The sequence below is a fragment of the Varanus komodoensis genome, unplaced genomic scaffold (genome assembly GCF_004798865.1).
Source record: "Varanus komodoensis strain SLA01 unplaced genomic scaffold, ASM479886v1 scaffold3, whole genome shotgun sequence".
Classification (NCBI taxonomy): Eukaryota; Metazoa; Chordata; class Lepidosauria; order Squamata; family Varanidae; genus Varanus; species Varanus komodoensis.
The window spans coordinates 54051877-54068017 of NW_025335761.1; the positions used below are offsets into that span (position 1 = coordinate 54051877).

The 16141-nt window shown below is 43.4% G+C and overlaps 1 protein-coding gene and 1 non-coding gene across 3 annotated transcripts; both read left to right on the forward strand.

The window, feature by feature from the left end:
* The first annotated feature begins 6637 nt into the window (after nt 1-6637).
* EIF5 (eukaryotic translation initiation factor 5) lies at nt 6638-15721 on the forward strand. 2 transcript variants are annotated; one of them, XM_044436329.1, is made up of 12 exons: nt 6638-6789; nt 6997-7238; nt 9169-9448; nt 9556-9637; nt 10193-10365; nt 11315-11426; nt 12098-12243; nt 12387-12545; nt 12728-12889; nt 13323-13487; nt 14624-14761; nt 15328-15721. In XM_044436329.1, exons 3-12 carry the CDS (start codon nt 9377-9379, stop codon nt 15418-15420), a joined length of 1302 nt encoding a protein of 433 aa, XP_044292264.1. In that variant the 5' UTR covers nt 6638-6789; nt 6997-7238; nt 9169-9376; the 3' UTR covers nt 15421-15721. The 2 variants fall into 2 exon arrangements, with proteins under 2 accessions (XP_044292264.1, XP_044292265.1); XM_044436330.1 differs by lacking the exons at nt 6638-6789; nt 6997-7238 and adding an exon at nt 8062-8188.
* On the forward strand, nt 11606-11729 carry LOC123026979. The gene has a single exon (XR_006415428.1). It is a non-coding gene; the product is annotated as a small nucleolar RNA SNORA28 (small nucleolar RNA).
* Nucleotides 15722-16141: the final 420 nt, after the last annotated feature.

Genomic DNA, 16141 nt, shown 5'->3' on the forward strand with positions numbered 1-16141 from the left:
TTCCACTCTGCCCTGCAGTGGGGAGGCTAAGGCAGGGCAAACCTCTCTCCTCCCAGACCCTCCCAGCCTGCAGAGAGAGAAGAGAGGCATGAAGCTGTATGAGCAGGCAAAGAAACCTCTAGATGCTTTTCCCCTAAGAATAAAACGACAGTATCAGGAGAAGGAAGGAAACTGTAAAAGGAAAAAATGCATCAAATTAAATTTTAGTCAGAAAAGGAATACTGCAGGGAGTCAGGCAGAATGCACACTCAGAAGAGTTAAAACTCTTCAGGCTGATGTGAAAGCATTCCAGTGCTGTTTTGTTTCTTAGACATTTCTTTCCATTCCCATGCAGCTCTTGCTGCAAATTACCCTTTCTTCTTGGCTTTCTCCCATTATAAAAGAGAGTGTAGCTATTTATTGTATTTGTGTTTGGCATTCTGATTCCTTAATAGTCTTTAGTCAGATGCTCCAATAAGCATTTTTATTACCGACTTGCAAAATGCCTGACGTTATGATGTGCCGGGTGCGCAGGGCAGTAGGACTTGTGTACTCCAAAGGTCGGACTGTGGAGAGAGGAATGCAGTTCCCTGGGAGGCAGGGTGGACGTGAAAACGCGAGAGCAGGCGTGTGAGAGATGGCAACCAAGGCAGACTTGCAACACCCTGACTGGCCCTGAAACCATCAGGCACTACTCCTACACCAGAGGAGGGGAAGTAGTGCCTGCAGGATGTCATTGGACTGCAGCTCCAGTCAGCATGACCAGTGGTCGAGGATGATGGGTTATGCAGCCCAGAACTGTCTGAAGGGCTACAGGTTCTCCGTCCCTGCCCTCCACACACACACACACACACACACACACACACACACACACACAACGCATTGCTAAAGACTCCTGCCTGTGCTGTGTTCTGTACTGGTTGACTCTGCAATAAACTGTCCTCCAAGTTGTGTTGCAACTTAAATCAGTTGCATTCAGTGAAAGCACCATTTCCTTTCAATGGAAATCACGGCTTTTGTTAATTCATTTTGAAAAGCTCCATCTAAATTCAGTATAGGGTGGCCATATGTCCTCCTTTAGAGAGGGCTGTCCTTTATTGAGAAGACTACCCTGCCCAATTCCAGTTTAAAAATAGCCATAAGAACTGTCACCAGTCTCCTGCCAAAATCTGGACAGGACCTTAAGCAAGTGGCACATGGGCACCTGACCAGTGTTCTGAAGTATAGTATGATGTACTGTGTTTTGATTCAAATTCCAATGATACTTTCTACATTAAAACCTATACAGGCAAAGTAACATATGCAAATATGTGCCCCTTTCAGAGTTACTCTAATGCAGGGTTGCCACTGTGGTGGTGAGGTTCGATCATGAGTGGACCACCTTCTGAGGATGTGGGCACACTGAGATTTTTCGGAAACTGGCCTGCGCACCACCACAAAATGGCGGCCACAAGAGGTGTGGCAAAAGACAAGTAACCTGCTCAAAAGGCTGAGGGCAAAGCAGAAGTGTGGTATGAGCTGCAGCACAATAAACGACTCAGTTGAACTCATGGTTTGCTGCACCAAGAGAATACAATTTCAGAACAATCCCAGCTGGGAGGAAGGGTAGGCCACTGTTTTAAAAAATATTGGGAAGGGTAGGACACTTGAGTGGGTGCCAAAAAATGGTTTCTGGGAGTGCACTGAGCACCACGCTGCATACACCTGAATTTGAGTGTTGGACCAGGAGTGGTAGGATGTAGGTGTAAACCCCTACCCACATATGAATTCCATAGGAAGCAAAGTGCACCCTGGACCCACCACTCCTTCTCAGTTTAATCTATCACATACACTTGGTGTGAGAATAAAATATTGGAGAGAACCATATATATCAACCTGAGCTTCTTGGAAGAAAGGTGGGGATAGAAATATAACAAGTACTGTCAAATCAAATTAAAATCACTGGTGTTGCATTTTGGGAACTGAGATGCAGCAGTTGTAATTTTGTGCTCCTGTTTTGTACAAGTCAGTGCTCATGTAATTGTTTTGCATGAATGTTGGTGGTGCTGGTGCTGGAGAGACTCAGGCGTTACAGGGTTTATTCATACTGACTCAGTGCATGTGGTATGCTGTAAGGCCAACATTTTCAAAGGGCTCTTTTGAGTTGCTATCAGGTTATTACAGTGTACAATGAAGGCTGACCATATGTTTCGGCAGTGCTAAGCCCTATTTGGGAATGCTTGTTCATTGTGTCAAGCAACAGCAAATTGAGGGTAGCATTTTCCCTTTGTGCTGTGGAATAAAACAGCACTGGTAGGACTGCATTTTTTTTCACTCCTGTAATAGATTAAACAGAAGTGTTGCATTATGAAACTGAAGGGGGCATTCGGCGATTCCTTAGGTTTCCAGCAGTATTTTGTGTCCCTCATTCAAGTGGATATTCTACCTTGCAACGGTGCTCAGATCTCACTTATTTTTAGAAAGAATAGTTTGAGATTCAGCTGAAAAGAGATCATTTAAGATCCACCTAGTGCCATGCAGGATTTTCCCACAGATTTCAAGGGCACATTTTATGATGCCCCTTAAGATCACTTCTTTTTTTCCTTTCTGTTTCTTTTTTAGCCTCCCTTGATTCAAAGCGCATCACATGCATATGTGATTAACTGAAGTTCTGTTGCCTTAAATTTAGCAGGCTGAAAAGAAGTATATAACTAGGACACCAGCCATGACGGAAGGTTTATTCCCTGTAAACTGTACTGAGAGAGAAAATGCACATTCATTCCCTAGCAGTGGCAAAAGCTTGTTCAGCTTCTCTTACTGGGAAGTCCAATTTAATTTTTAATGTGCTACCATGAACTGGGGCGGGGGGGGGGTTGGGAAAGCACTATCAGTTTCAGTTATCAGTTACAGACATCTGTTTGTTACTTTCTTTCAAATCAGAAAGATGTACAAATCAGACCAACAAAAACCAACAGATAACAAACTTTCTTTGGAGCTGGTGAGGTTAAAGGGAAAAGAAAAGCCATTCAGGAATGAACTAATTTCTGTTTGACTCATTGTGTAGTTAAGGCTATCCCAAGATATTTAGATGCCTGGAGCAGAAAGTCTAAATGCATATGCCCACACACAAACATATACCACTAATTAACAAAGGGAACAACCCACTAGGAATTTTTCTAGAACAATCCTCATTAAGAAAACCTGGAGTTACCCAGGTGCATTGTCCCAAATACACCTGAAATGCCAAATACTGCCCCAAATACATCTGAAGCATCTGCCTTAGCATCTTAATTTGGAGTAGGAGACCCATCTGTTTAATATTGAACCTTTTCAGTTCTAGGGCAATATATTTTAATCATACAAAACCCTTCCTGTTTTGTATTTTAATCAGTTGAAAATGCAGACCAGAAAGACTTCTATACTGGAAGTGCCCATGCAAAAGAAAAATGCAAGAAGACGATGAAGCCAAGTTCAGAATATATGGTTTTGGATAATTACCATCCAGCATCTCCTTTGCCATGCTTGTTAGAGAAGATGGTGGCTTATCAACTCCAGGAACTTTTGGATTGTCCTGATTTTTAGATCTCTTTTTACACCTAGTTATGGGATGGAAACAACCTTGGTCTCCCGAAAGAGTGATTCAGGGGTGGGCAGGGGGAGTGTGGCCCTACTATTTCCCCTGAACCTTTTGATGGCCTTTGGTAGCATGAGACATGGTCTTCTGGATTATTGATTAATGTTTTGCGTAATGGTGGTTTTGAACTTTCCTAGATGAACAGTTTCACAATGTGGTGCTTGAAGATTTCTGCTCTATTCCATAGCCATTGGCCTGCGGGTTACATCTTGCATCCATTCTTTTTAACATCTACAAGAAACTACTGGAGGAAGTCTTCCAAAGATTTGGGCAAAGCTGTCATCAATACACAGATGATAAATTTCCTCACTTCTTATTTCTACCTATTTGTTCCAGAGAGGGTCTGGGATTCTTGGATAAGTATCTGGAGGTGGTTGGGGTGGGAGGTGAGAGACAGGGACTTAGTCCAGACAAGACACAGGTGCTATGGGTAGGGAAACTGGCTATTTTGGATGGAGGTTTATAACCAGTCATAGAGAGGGTTCCCCTCCTCTTGTACCTGAGGTAATAGTATTTGCTAGGAATACTTCTAACCAATTTAGGCTGATGCACTAACCACATTTCCATCTGGAGTGGATAACGCTTTCTTCAGTTAGCTATGCTACTTTTATTTTTGCAGTTTGGAGTGTCCAGACTGACCACTACAATTCACTCTATGTGGCCATGCCTTTAACAACAATTTGAAAGCCGGCTGGTGAAGAATGCGGCCTCTCACACATTGGTGGGGCATGGCCCTTGGGCCATGTGACCACTGCTACACTGGCGGTGTTGGTTTCCAGTGAATTTCCAAGCCTAATCTGAAGTGCTGTTTTTAATTTTGAAAGCCTTGAAAGTTCTGGGTCAAGTTATTTCTACCACTGACAATACCAAACTGCCTTCACTTTGTGATTAGCTACCAAAACCCTGCCCATGTGGCCACCAGAGAGGACAAGAAGGTTGGTGGGGTTTTTTGGCTATGACCCCCCTCCCCCATTTAAAAGTTTTTCGAAGTACGCTTCGGAATGAATAGCAGGAGTACAAAGGTTGGCCCAGTCATAGTGGCCATGAGGAATGCACCTTAGACTGTCTCAAGATGGCAAATTGCTGCCGAATGGATTATCTTTGGTAGGTTTTGCAGGTATATAGACTGCAGACTGAATATAGCAGAGAGCACTGCTCAACTCATTCCTTGATAGCTGCAGTTTGAGTAGCTTTCTGTACAGGGGGTAGCCTTGAGTTACTTGTCATTATCTACTTAGACTAGAGCATATGGGTTAAGGCATACCCTTATCTCATATTATGAGCAGAACCACGAGATAAGGGCATGCTCTAACCCATAATCTGAATAAATAATACACAATTTCATGCCAAGGACACAGAAACTATGGGGAAAGTTAGCTGCATTAGCATTTCAAAATCAAAATGCCCTGCTTCTTTTTAACACTTCTTGCCATTTTAGAGGGCTGACATTTTGATTTTTAGAAGTGGATTATTAAATGTAGTATTTGTTAAAGGAAAAGAAAAATCTTTATGTCCTTATTAGAGCTCTATATGTGCTTTGAAAAATATTCTAATTGGCTCTCAGAACTGAATACAAAGCAGTCACAGCAATTCAGATCTCTCAGCAACTGCTACCTTACAGTCTCCCTTGTGTCTCTGGGCACCTTGTTTTATCACATTTCACCTGTATGCATAGTTCATTTCCACTGGCTGTTCTATAATGTTTACCCTTTAAAGAGGCCTGCCAAGTTTATTTCCATTTAAAAAGTTGTGGAGATCCTTGCCTAGCACTGAGTAACATCAGTCAGGAAAAGAAATGGCAGCATCAACAGAGATAGCGAGGAGGGGAAATTGCAACTTCAGTACAGGTTCAAAGCCTAGAGGATCAGCTCTTACCCTCTCCATTCTCTTTGTTATTGGCAATAATATTTTTGTTAACATGAAGGGTTCAGTAGTCAGGCAGGTTGCAGCATGAACCACAGTATGGCAGAGGGACCTTGGAAGCTGTGCATGATACTTGTGGACTCTCACACGTGTAGACCTCATACCCTACATATCAGCATTAATATTTAGAGGTTGCATACCTCTAAATGCCAACTGATGGAAAAATGAACTCCCCACAAAATATCAAGGATAGCCACTGCTGGGATTAGGATCCTGCACTAGGAAGGACCTTAGTCCAATCCATCAGGGCTTTTTTTTTTAAAGATGGGTCACTAAGCTCTAGCTCTGTGCATGCAGCTCCTGCAATGTGAGTCTCCTGTTACTGTCTCTATCAAGTTGAAAGGGATTTGAAGTGGGGCAAATAAAACAAGAGGAGGTGCTGTAAATCCTCATATGAAAGCAAGCTATGTCAGATCTAGCATGGCTTTAAAGGCCAACAGGGCTGGCCAGTGCTCCATACAAATGAAATATGGTTCAAACCATAGAAAAAAGGCAGAAGCTGTGGAAAACGGGAGAGCTGCAAAGGGAAGGCCTCCCCGCACCCCTCAAGGAAATTCTCTGAACGGGGCAAGGCGGGGGCCCCATCAAAGCCTGCTCTGAAAGCATTTGTTGAGCCCTCAAATGTATCCCCGAATCCTCAAGGGCGCGCCATTTGTTCACAAGTCCAATTTCACTTGTCTTCATGGGTCTGAGTTCGGAGCCTTATTTCCTAGTTCTAAAAGGACCAGCAATACCGTACACGTGTTTGGGAATCCCACTTTTTAGAACATTCGCGTGTAGGGCACATGATTTGTTTTTGTGGTTACAAACCTGTTACTAATGCTGAATGGAGTTAACACAGGAGGGAAAGAAATTGTCTGCAAAATTCTTTAGATGACTGGAGAAATTGCCTCTTTATCCCCCCGCCCCCCGGTCGCCTCTACATGCTGTCCTACCCCTCCCCCCGCCGCTTCCCTCAGCCAAGCACTGAATCATTCTTCCCCTCCACCAGCGCAAATCTCGCGAGATCCAGGCTCGCCTTCTAAACGCGATGTCCTTTCGGGAGCTGGTAGTTCTTCGATCGGCGGGGAAGTGGGTGGGGGGGAGAAAGTGAGGGAGAGCACATAAGGGAGGGCGGCCGAGTAACTTGAGTGACAAACACCCGAGACCAATGAGGCAGAGCGAAGTTAAGCGTTGAGCCAATAGCGCGGCGCGGTAGGCGCGGCCTCGCCGGCGGCTGATTGATTCCAGCCTTGGCGACGGTGTTGTTCAGTCGGCGCGAGAACATTCTAGAGGTAAGTGCTCGGCGGCCATTATAGTCCTGCCCCTCCCCCTCGTCCCCCCTTAAAAAAAAAATCTTTTTAACACCTTAATGCCGCCACGACGGCAGGTTTCATGGCCGTCTCTGTGTGTGGCGCGCCCCCGCCCTCCCCCCTCCTTTCCGCGCGCCCGCCACCACTCTAACAATGCTGCCTCAGCTGATTGTATTTCCCTCCCGGCAGAGTAACCGGCACGGCTGCTCCCGCTGATCCCGCCCGCCTCAGGACGCTCGGACTCCCCCTCCCCTCTCCTGGCGGTTGCGGCGTCCGCCTCCGCCTTCGATCACCGGATACGTATCTCCCCCAAAAGCCGTCCGGGTGCTCGGTGACACCCCACCGGTCAATATCGTTCTCTTCGCACCAATCGGCTTCGTCACAGCCCGGGGCGAGCAGCGTTGGGTTTATGTCTGTATTGGACGAAAACGGTGAGTGGAGCGAGCGAGGACGGTTGACTCCACGGGGAACGGGTGCTTGCGGCGGCGGAGGATGCGGGGAGGGGGTCTTTCCCTCCTTTGGGCTGGAATATGGAGCTTCGGGGCGAGGGGAGCGCGGGCAGAACGTGACCGGGGACAGGGCCACGGGGGCGGGCCAGAGTGGGCTAGCGGCAGAATGTTAACGTAAGGTAAAATCAAAGGGCTCTTTTAAAGCCCGCGGAGAAGCGCTTGTGAGGGAGTGAGGTATGGAGAAGGGGTGGGCTCCGCCTGAGACCCCCCTTCGAGGGGGAGCCCCTGCCTGAAAGGTGCCTTTTCGCCTGCCCCGAGACCACCGTCGCCAGAACCCCTTCCATGGGTGGAGGGAGGGACTTGAGGGGACGGGGGCTGAGCGTGAGGCGCTTGGGAAGCGCGGCGTCTCGAGATGCCGCGGCCTCCATGGCTCCAAATTAGAAGCCTGCCTGTTCTGGGGCGGGGGGGGGGCAGGTGTGCTAACCACGTGAAGCATGGAGGTAAAGCAAGTGGGGAGGAAGCCGTGCCTCTTCCCCCTCCCGCTTCGCCGCCGCCCCTCGCGCGCTGGCCCACAAGATGGCGGCTGCCAGGTCTTCCGCGCCTCCGTCCTCGTGATGCCTGGCGGGGGGAGCGAGGGAGGGGCGGGGAGGGAGGGGCGGGGAGCGCGCGCTCTGTGGCGCAGTTCCTAAACCCGCAGCGTGCGAAGGGGAGGGCCGCTCGCAGCGTGTCTCTCCCAGGGTTCGGGAAGGTGTTGGGGGAGGCGCCTGCGCGGCTCGGTGCCGCCGCCTCTGATTTGAGGCTGACTCAGAGCTTAATTGCTGCATTTCTGAGTCATTCCGACACCCGGGAGGGGGATTTGCGAGAGAGAGGAAGGAAGTGTAGTTTAATACGCGGCAGCCTCGTGGTGTGTGAATGGCTTTAACCCCTAACAGGTAAAGGTATTTGGAGTTCTTAATTTCTTCCATTGTATGTAATCTTTTTTGAAGTTATCCCCCCCCCCATGCTTTCCTTTGAGGTAAAGTTGGCTTTCTTCATTTTATCATTGTTTCATACTGCTCCTGCGGGCATGTGTTACATGATCTGGCAGAGTGGGGGAGGACAAGGTCTCATGTTTAATCATCGTTCTGTGATAAAGTGCTCTTGTTAGGGCATTCTAGAGTAAATAATGTTGATTCACCTAAATAAGGCCAGGTGCAATTGTATTATGAGGGATTTGTGTAATTAGGTGGCTCACTTATCTTTTAAAGGCTGTGATAAACTTTTTCAGAATTGTGGCCTCTTTATTTCTTCTCAACCGAGCACCCCATCCACTCCCCAGTACAGAATACCCTTAAGCGTAAGAGTCATTTAAAATGAAAGGGGATTTTTTTCCCCATCTGAACTGTTTGTTTGACCAAAAGCAAATGTTGGCTGTTAAAGATTAATTGGTACATCACTGAATAAAAAAGTTGCCTGCTAGTTATAGAGCGGGTAGGCAATGAAATATGACAAGCTGATATTGGTACCAGATCCAGAAATGGAGTGTGTCTACAACATAACTGATTTATATTTGTAGCAAGTTCATAGTGTTGTGGACAGAGGAAGTAGTTATACTTCATTCTCAATCAAGTTGAATTTGTTTGGCTCTAATAGCCTTGGTCCCTTACCATCAAGCAACATAACAGTCAAGTTGTAAGCTATTTGTGGTTGCTGCTCAAAGGTATGAATCATTTTGTGGGCCATGTTAGTTAGAAAGTGCTGCACAAATGAGTTATTTTCATGTGTGCATAACATAATTTTGGAGTGAATAATAGGAAAACAGTATAAAGTTACACTTCAAGAAATATGTAATGGCAGGAGATGGGTCTTTCCTGAATAAGAACTGCACAGTACTATTTTAAAACCAAGTCTTCTTGTTCTCTTAACCATGCAGAGCTGTTGCGCAGCCATTGGTACCTGTATTGGGGAAATATAGCATACAAGCAAGACCCTCACAGCCTCGGTGGCGAAAAATTTTTCATGTCAGAGACCGAGAACTCTTGCAGTCGTTTATGTCATCACGTCTTCTCCAGACAGAAGATACCAAAAAGTTGCAATCAAAGATCTCTTCATCTTATTGATAAAGCTACTAATAAGCCAAAATGTCTGTCAATGTCAACCGCAGTGTTTCAGATCAGTTCTATCGCTACAAAATGCCCCGTCTGATGGCCAAGGTACCTATTCCATGATTAAAATGTAGATTAAATATTACCTTATTTTAAACGGGAATCAGAATTGTGGCTTAAATGGAGCTATATATTAAACAAATTTCTTTTTCTAGGTTGAGGGCAAAGGAAATGGGATAAAGACAGTTATAGTCAACATGGTTGACGTTGCAAAGGCGCTTAATCGGCCTCCTACGTGTAAGTCAACATATGAAATTTTTTCTCCAGGTTTCTTTTGTTGGTATATTCTTGGAAAAGTGTATTTCCTAGAGATTGCAAATGTCATATTTGAACATTTCCGAGTTACCTTGTCTTCCATCAAAAGATAATTGAGTCCTTTCTTGCTTGTTCTCGAACCCACGGCTACTGTACCAGCCTGTGTCTTTCTGCTTCATTGTGCCTATTCTGCTTTAGGGCAGAAAGGAAGAGCTCTTTATGCACCATGAGACAGTGATTTCAAATCCAAGTGTATACAGCACTCTCAGTGCATAAGACTGATTTTGTACTGCCCTATATTTGACCAAAGGCATCATTTAGTTGGCCGTAGAGGGTATTACAGGGAATTTTAGGACTGGTCTTAAATGATATTAAGACAAGTTGAGCTAAAGAAATCTTAATGATAAGAGTCTGATTTTTGCAAAAAAAAAAAAAAAAAAGTAGTCAGGAAGCCTTTTTAATAGATGCAGTAAAAAATGAATGTGGGGAGAGAGGTGTTGCGAAGACTTAACCCCTTTTTTTCCTTTCTTTTGAAAGATCCCACCAAATTTTTTGGTTGTGAGCTGGGAGCACAGACCCAGTTTGATGTTAAGAATGACCGTTACATTGTCAATGGATCTCATGAGGCGAATAAGCTACAAGACATGTTGGATGGGTTCATTAAAAAATTTGTTCTCTGTCCTGAGTGTGAGAATCCTGAAACTGATCTGGTACGTGGTGCTTTCACAGAAGGTCTAAAGGTTATACATACAATGATATATTTCAAGCAGGTAATAGTGTTAATAGGACACATTCTGAAAGCAGCAGCCTTACTGAAGTGAAATATTTAGCTGGACTTAAGACAGTAACTGCTGGGCAGCTTTACTGACAATTTATTTATGCTCTTGTATTTGTACAAGACAACAGACAGTATGTAGAATCTTTGTATAATTGAGATGTGGTCCTGTACCCATCCACCTGAAACTAGGTGCCATGGAAGACCTTTGAGTAGAGCTCAAGGATTATGTCAGGATGGAATTGAGTGTTGCATGAGTGGACTCATGCAATAGATCTTTCCCTCCCCCACAGCTCCCCACAATCATCCCCAAATCTATTTTGGATAGTTTGGAGCCGGGGGGGGGGGTGTTCTGGAGGGGAAACTGCTGTGCTTCCCATTTTCTGATTCCAGAGAGGCACTAATTGGATTCCTTTCTCTGTCATTTTCTTGGAGGCAGGGTAGTGTGTAACCAGTATAGTTCAGTCTCAAATATCTGCAGGTAATGGTTCTAGCAAGCCTCCATTACAGCTTGTATCTGCCTGTAAGGATACAAATCGTTTCAGGACAGCTTATAAAGAAACTTAAAACGCTTTCATAAAATCAGTGAAACAGTACTAAGATAAGTCATCAGGGTTTTTCTGCCAGGGGAGTTGGCCTGGGGTGGGTGAGGAGCAGTCCAGTTGGAGTTGGTATGCCTATTTTTCCTGTTTCTCTCATCTGTATTCTAGTCCTAAGTCATTTAGAACAGTACAGTTCAACATTAACATGTCAGTTGCATCTGGAGACAGACCGTTAGCCACTGAAACTCAGGCAACATGCAGTTTATACTACTTTGAACTTGTTGGTTGCAATGAGGTTTAGCTTGTTTCAACATATTTGCTACCTGTTCTTTTCTTTGGCAGCATGTCAATCCTAAGAAACAAACTATTGGTAATTCATGCAAAGCCTGTGGCTATCGAGGCATGCTTGACACAAACCATAAACTCTGCACGTTCATCCTCAAAAACCCACCCGGTAAGTGAATGCACTTGTTCTTGATTTTGCTGGTGGCCTTTAAAAGGTGGGGAAATAGAAGCATTACTTCCAGAAGACACTTGAAAGATAGTTGAAATGTTTGAGGCAGTATGGTGGATGTCACAGCCAGACTAACATCCAGTATGCTCAACTAATGGTGTTTTAAGGCTATTTTATGCAAGCAACACTCTGTGGTAGATACATGGTTGTCTGCTACAATTTACGCTTGCTACAGTAACCATAGTCTCACCTATTCCAGTGGTCTCTGTAGGTGAGGTCATCTGTTATATAGACTCTTACATCACCAGTTTTCTCTGAGTAAACAAGTAGTCTGTACTGGATGGCTGCCTTCCATTAATGGCTGCATTAATATTGCTGCCGTGAGACAATGACTCTACAGGAGGCTGGTCACATGTTGACATTTCACTGTCTTTAGACAGGTATGTTAAAGACAAAAATAGCAGTACCCTTGCTTGCTTGCCCTACATCATGTCTCAAGGCAGCTGTGGCATGCTCTTAAACTTAAGCAGTCAGAATCTATTTCATTGAGATAGAACTGTTTGAGTTATATTTAGAGGTGTTGGTCAGCTGTGACTGAAACTGAAAAGTTAGTGAAGTTTCAGGTGCACATCTGTTTGAAATGTAACTGTTAAATGGACCTTTGTTTGCAGAGAGCAGTGAGACTGGTACGGGCAAGAAAGAGAAAGAAAAGAAGAATAGAAAAGGCAAGGATAAAGAGAATGGTTCTGTGTCTAATACTGAGACACCGCCACTCCAGTCTGCACCACCAGAAGACCTCAGTCCTCCAAATGTGGTGGTAAGTAACCAAATCAGAAAAGACAAATACTTCCTCCGGGTATAGTTTTCTATGTTTTTGTTCCTGTATATTACTTTCCAGTCAAAGGTATGTTTTGAGCTAAGCTGTGACAATGTCTCTTGCCATTATATCAAACTTTGCAGGAGGATGAGGATGATGACGACTGGGGTGAAGACACAACTGAAGAAGCCCAGAGGCGCAGAATGGATGAAATCAGTGACCATGCAAAAGTTCTCACATTGACTGATGACCTAGAAAGGACTGTTGAAGAAAGAGTCAATCTGCTGTTTGATTTTGTTAAGGTAAAAAGCATATTTGTGTGTTCCTTCTCACTTGCATGCAGATTGAACAGCTATAACCTCATAACAAAACTAGCTAGTTAGTGAATTAGTCCTAACTGTTAAGGAATTTATTTGTGTGGATGAATATATAGTTAGCATGTTATAAGTATAGCATTTTATTTAAAGCAAAATTGCTTTTTCAGAAAAAGAAGGAAGAAGGTGTCATAGATTCATCTGATAAAGATATTGTGGCAGAAGCAGAAAGACTGGATGTTAAAGCTATGGGACCCCTGGTGTTGACTGAAGTCCTCTTTGATGAAAAGATAAGAGAGCAGATAAAGAAATATAGGCGCCATTTCTTGAGGGTAAGTTTTGCCATTGCCAGAAAAATGGGGTGTGGCAGTATGGACGGAGATACATTGTGCCACCTCTGCTGACTTTCAGCAGGTTTGCTAGCCAGTAATGGCGCCACTTCCCTTTTATATCCCTCATTAGACCTGATGATTTCTGTGGTACACATGTGGGGGAAGTTCTACCTCATGTACATACAGTAAAGAAATGCAGTGGGTACTAGAAGAGAATGAAACGGTCCAGGTTTTGTCCCCACTTGTTTCTTTGTACTGCTCCACACCCAGCACAGGAAAAAAGTGAGTTAGCCAGAGAGTGGGTTCTGTCCTCCTAGCTCACTGTTGTAGGCTAAATTCTCAATCACCTGCAATGACTAGACAAGTGGTTTAAAAACAAAAATAATATATATGATGGAACTAATGTTTAATATGTCACTTATTTATTTCATAGTTCTGTCACAACAACAAGAAAGCTCAGAGATACCTTCTTCATGGCTTGGAGTGTGTGGTAGCCATGCATCAATCTCAGCTGATTTCTAAAATTCCACATATCTTGAAAGAAATGTATGATGCGGATCTTCTGGAAGAAGAGGTCATTTTGAGCTGGGCAGAAAAGGTCAGTAATAACATATCAAGAGATGTGAAAAGTAATTAAATTCCTTGCGGGCCTTTTCTTCCCTTTGAGACAATTGCCTAAAAATTCAGTGGCTAAACTGCAGTGCTTTGCTTACTGTATCAGTAAGCATTTCTATCAGGTAAGATTGTGCAGAAAACTAGAGAGAGAAAAGGAGAATAATTACAGGCAGTCCCTGGGTTACAAATGAATAGTTCTGTTCCTGAGAAAACAAATTGGTCTTTAGGTTATATATGAGATTGTGTATAGTTGGGCCTTCACATTTGTGGGGGTTGGGGCACAGGACCCCCATGAAAGTGGAAAAACAATATCTCTGTCATCCCTCATCTTCCCAAACTCACCAGTGCTTCCTTTTTGCAGGAAGGAAATGTAGGAGAGATTTCCCTTTCCCACTGGGCAAGGCAGGAAGGCAGGTTTTGGAGGCCTTCCTTTTCTCCTGTTTGCTTTGTCTCCATGGTGGTGATGATTTTTCCACGGTATTTTTTTTTTTAAGTGAATAGGTTCCCTGGCAGGTCATACGTACAGGTGGTTCATAACTCAAATGCTTGTAACTTTGGGACTGTCTAAAAAACTGTTTGAGGTCTGGTAGGAACCACTCTTGGAAATGGGTCTTGTGGTATGCAGTTAACTACTGAAAAAATAAGCTGATCTGTGAGTGAGTAGCAAAGGTGTTAAGCAGTGTGCTGAATTCTGCAGCATGTATTCTGCAATAGTTGTTTCCTCTAAAGCACTAGAGTTACTGATGCAGAGTTAATTGCTGTGATTGTGAAAGCAAATATCAGGAATGATTTAAAAACTGAATAACAAAAATTTACACCCCAAAGCAAGGAGTTGCAAAGAAGAAAATCCCCTTAAATAACAAGCTCAACAACTCAGCAATTTTCTAAACTAGTGTTAACACATTTTCAGATGTTGTTCATCCTGTTTTTCTGTAGGTTCCACTTAGATTCTGGATCCTAAATGATCCTACAAATAACTTTGATACACTAACTGCTACCAGTTGTCTTCAAATGTGACAAGGAAACACCAATCCTACGTTTGTATACCTCTATACATAAACATCTCACACTAATAGCATTCTATCTGTATCAGCTGCTAACTTCACTCTTTTCCTTCAGGCCTCGAAGAAATATGTGTCTAAAGAACTTGCCAAAGAAATCCGTGTCAAAGCAGAACCATTCATTAAATGGCTGAAAGAAGCGGAAGAGGAATCATCTGGCAATGAGGAAGAAGAGGATGAAGATGAAAATATTGAGGTAGAACTGAATATGAAAATGAAAATCTTAAGCAAGTGTTCAGACATTGAGTTAACTTGACTCTCAGAACTCTGTTTTGTTTCTGGTTTTACACATAGACTAGAAACTGCTGCTGTGGTTTTGTTTCTTTTCTTGTAACCCTAATCTAAGTGAGGCCTCTTAAGCTATCTTGAGTGTAGAAGATCTAATCTGGAACCTGGCACTTAAATCTACAAGGGAGGGGATCTGCATTTGTATAAATTAAAATTGTGGCTACTGGGTTGAAATTACATTAAGAGATGAAAATTTAACTGAGTGAAGCAGTAGCGAAGTAAACAATATGCTATTCTAAGGATTTACAACATGTAAGTAGCCCCATGTATTTTGGAAAAGTTGACAGAATTCTCTTTCAAGGAAAAGCTGCAGAAATACTTAATTCACCTGCACAGGCATATATGTTGTAGCATGCTCTCTGTAACATTGACCCACTGTTAGAATACAGGGAAAAACTGGTGCGAGCTTCTGCAAATTTCTCAGGCAAGTAAGGCATCAATGTTTCACTGACTGAACTTTATACATTCCTGCAGGTGGTGTACTCTAAGACTGCCAGTGTACCTAAAGTTGAAACTGTGAAGACTGCAAACAACAAAGAAGAGGACATTGATATTGATGCTATTTAAAACAAATCAACCTAGTTTCCAGTGTTAGAGTGCATACCTCTCTCTGCATCTCTTGATAGAATTGCAACATGTGTGCACAAGCTGTAATAGCTATAAACATCGTGCTACACTTCCTAAACTCAAATCTCTGTTACCATGAGTGGTATTGTAACTAAGCTTAACAGATGAGAGCAGTTAATACACCAGCAAACTGATTCAAGTTTGCTGTGCAGCATGTTTCTTTTAAACTTGTCTTGGACATAAATACTTGGAGCACATTTATACAGTTGTGAAAATAAAGGATTTGGTTTTGGAATCTTCAGTTATGGAACACTTCTGGTTGTTGTTCATTAACAGAACTTTTCATCTAGGAACAAACAGAACCTATGTGTTCTTTAAACTTGCTTACTGGTCATTCAAGGACAATATATAGGTTTAGCCCCCCACATGGCCATTCTTCCTCAATTTCAGCTCGTGCAGAAAATCGAATGCTGTACTGGTAGATGCTTAGTGTTCAGACAAAACTTGATCCAACACCTGTCATTTGGAGTTTTCCCTCTGCATGCTTACACTCATTCTATTAGATGATAAATTTTCTTCATCTGAAGGAAACACATGGCAGCATAGATAATGTTATAAATAAATTTTTACTTGGCTAATGCTATGTACATAAAAGTGATTTATTATCCAAGTTACCTAGGAAAAAAATTATTTTCAACCATAAGGGGGTGGGTACTTGAAA

Excerpts from the sequence above, each read along its gene's own strand:
- EIF5 (XM_044436329.1), top strand. The coding sequence starts at position 9,377 with ATGTCTGTCAATGTCAACCGCAGTGTTTCAGATCAGTTCTATCGCTAC. Across the intron at positions 10,366-11,314 it reads AGAATCCTGAAACTGATCTG|CATGTCAATCCTAAGAAACA; the intron begins GTACGTGGTGCT and ends TTTCTTTGGCAG. Across the intron at positions 12,890-13,322 it reads ATAGGCGCCATTTCTTGAGG|TTCTGTCACAACAACAAGAA; the intron begins GTAAGTTTTGCC and ends TTTATTTCATAG.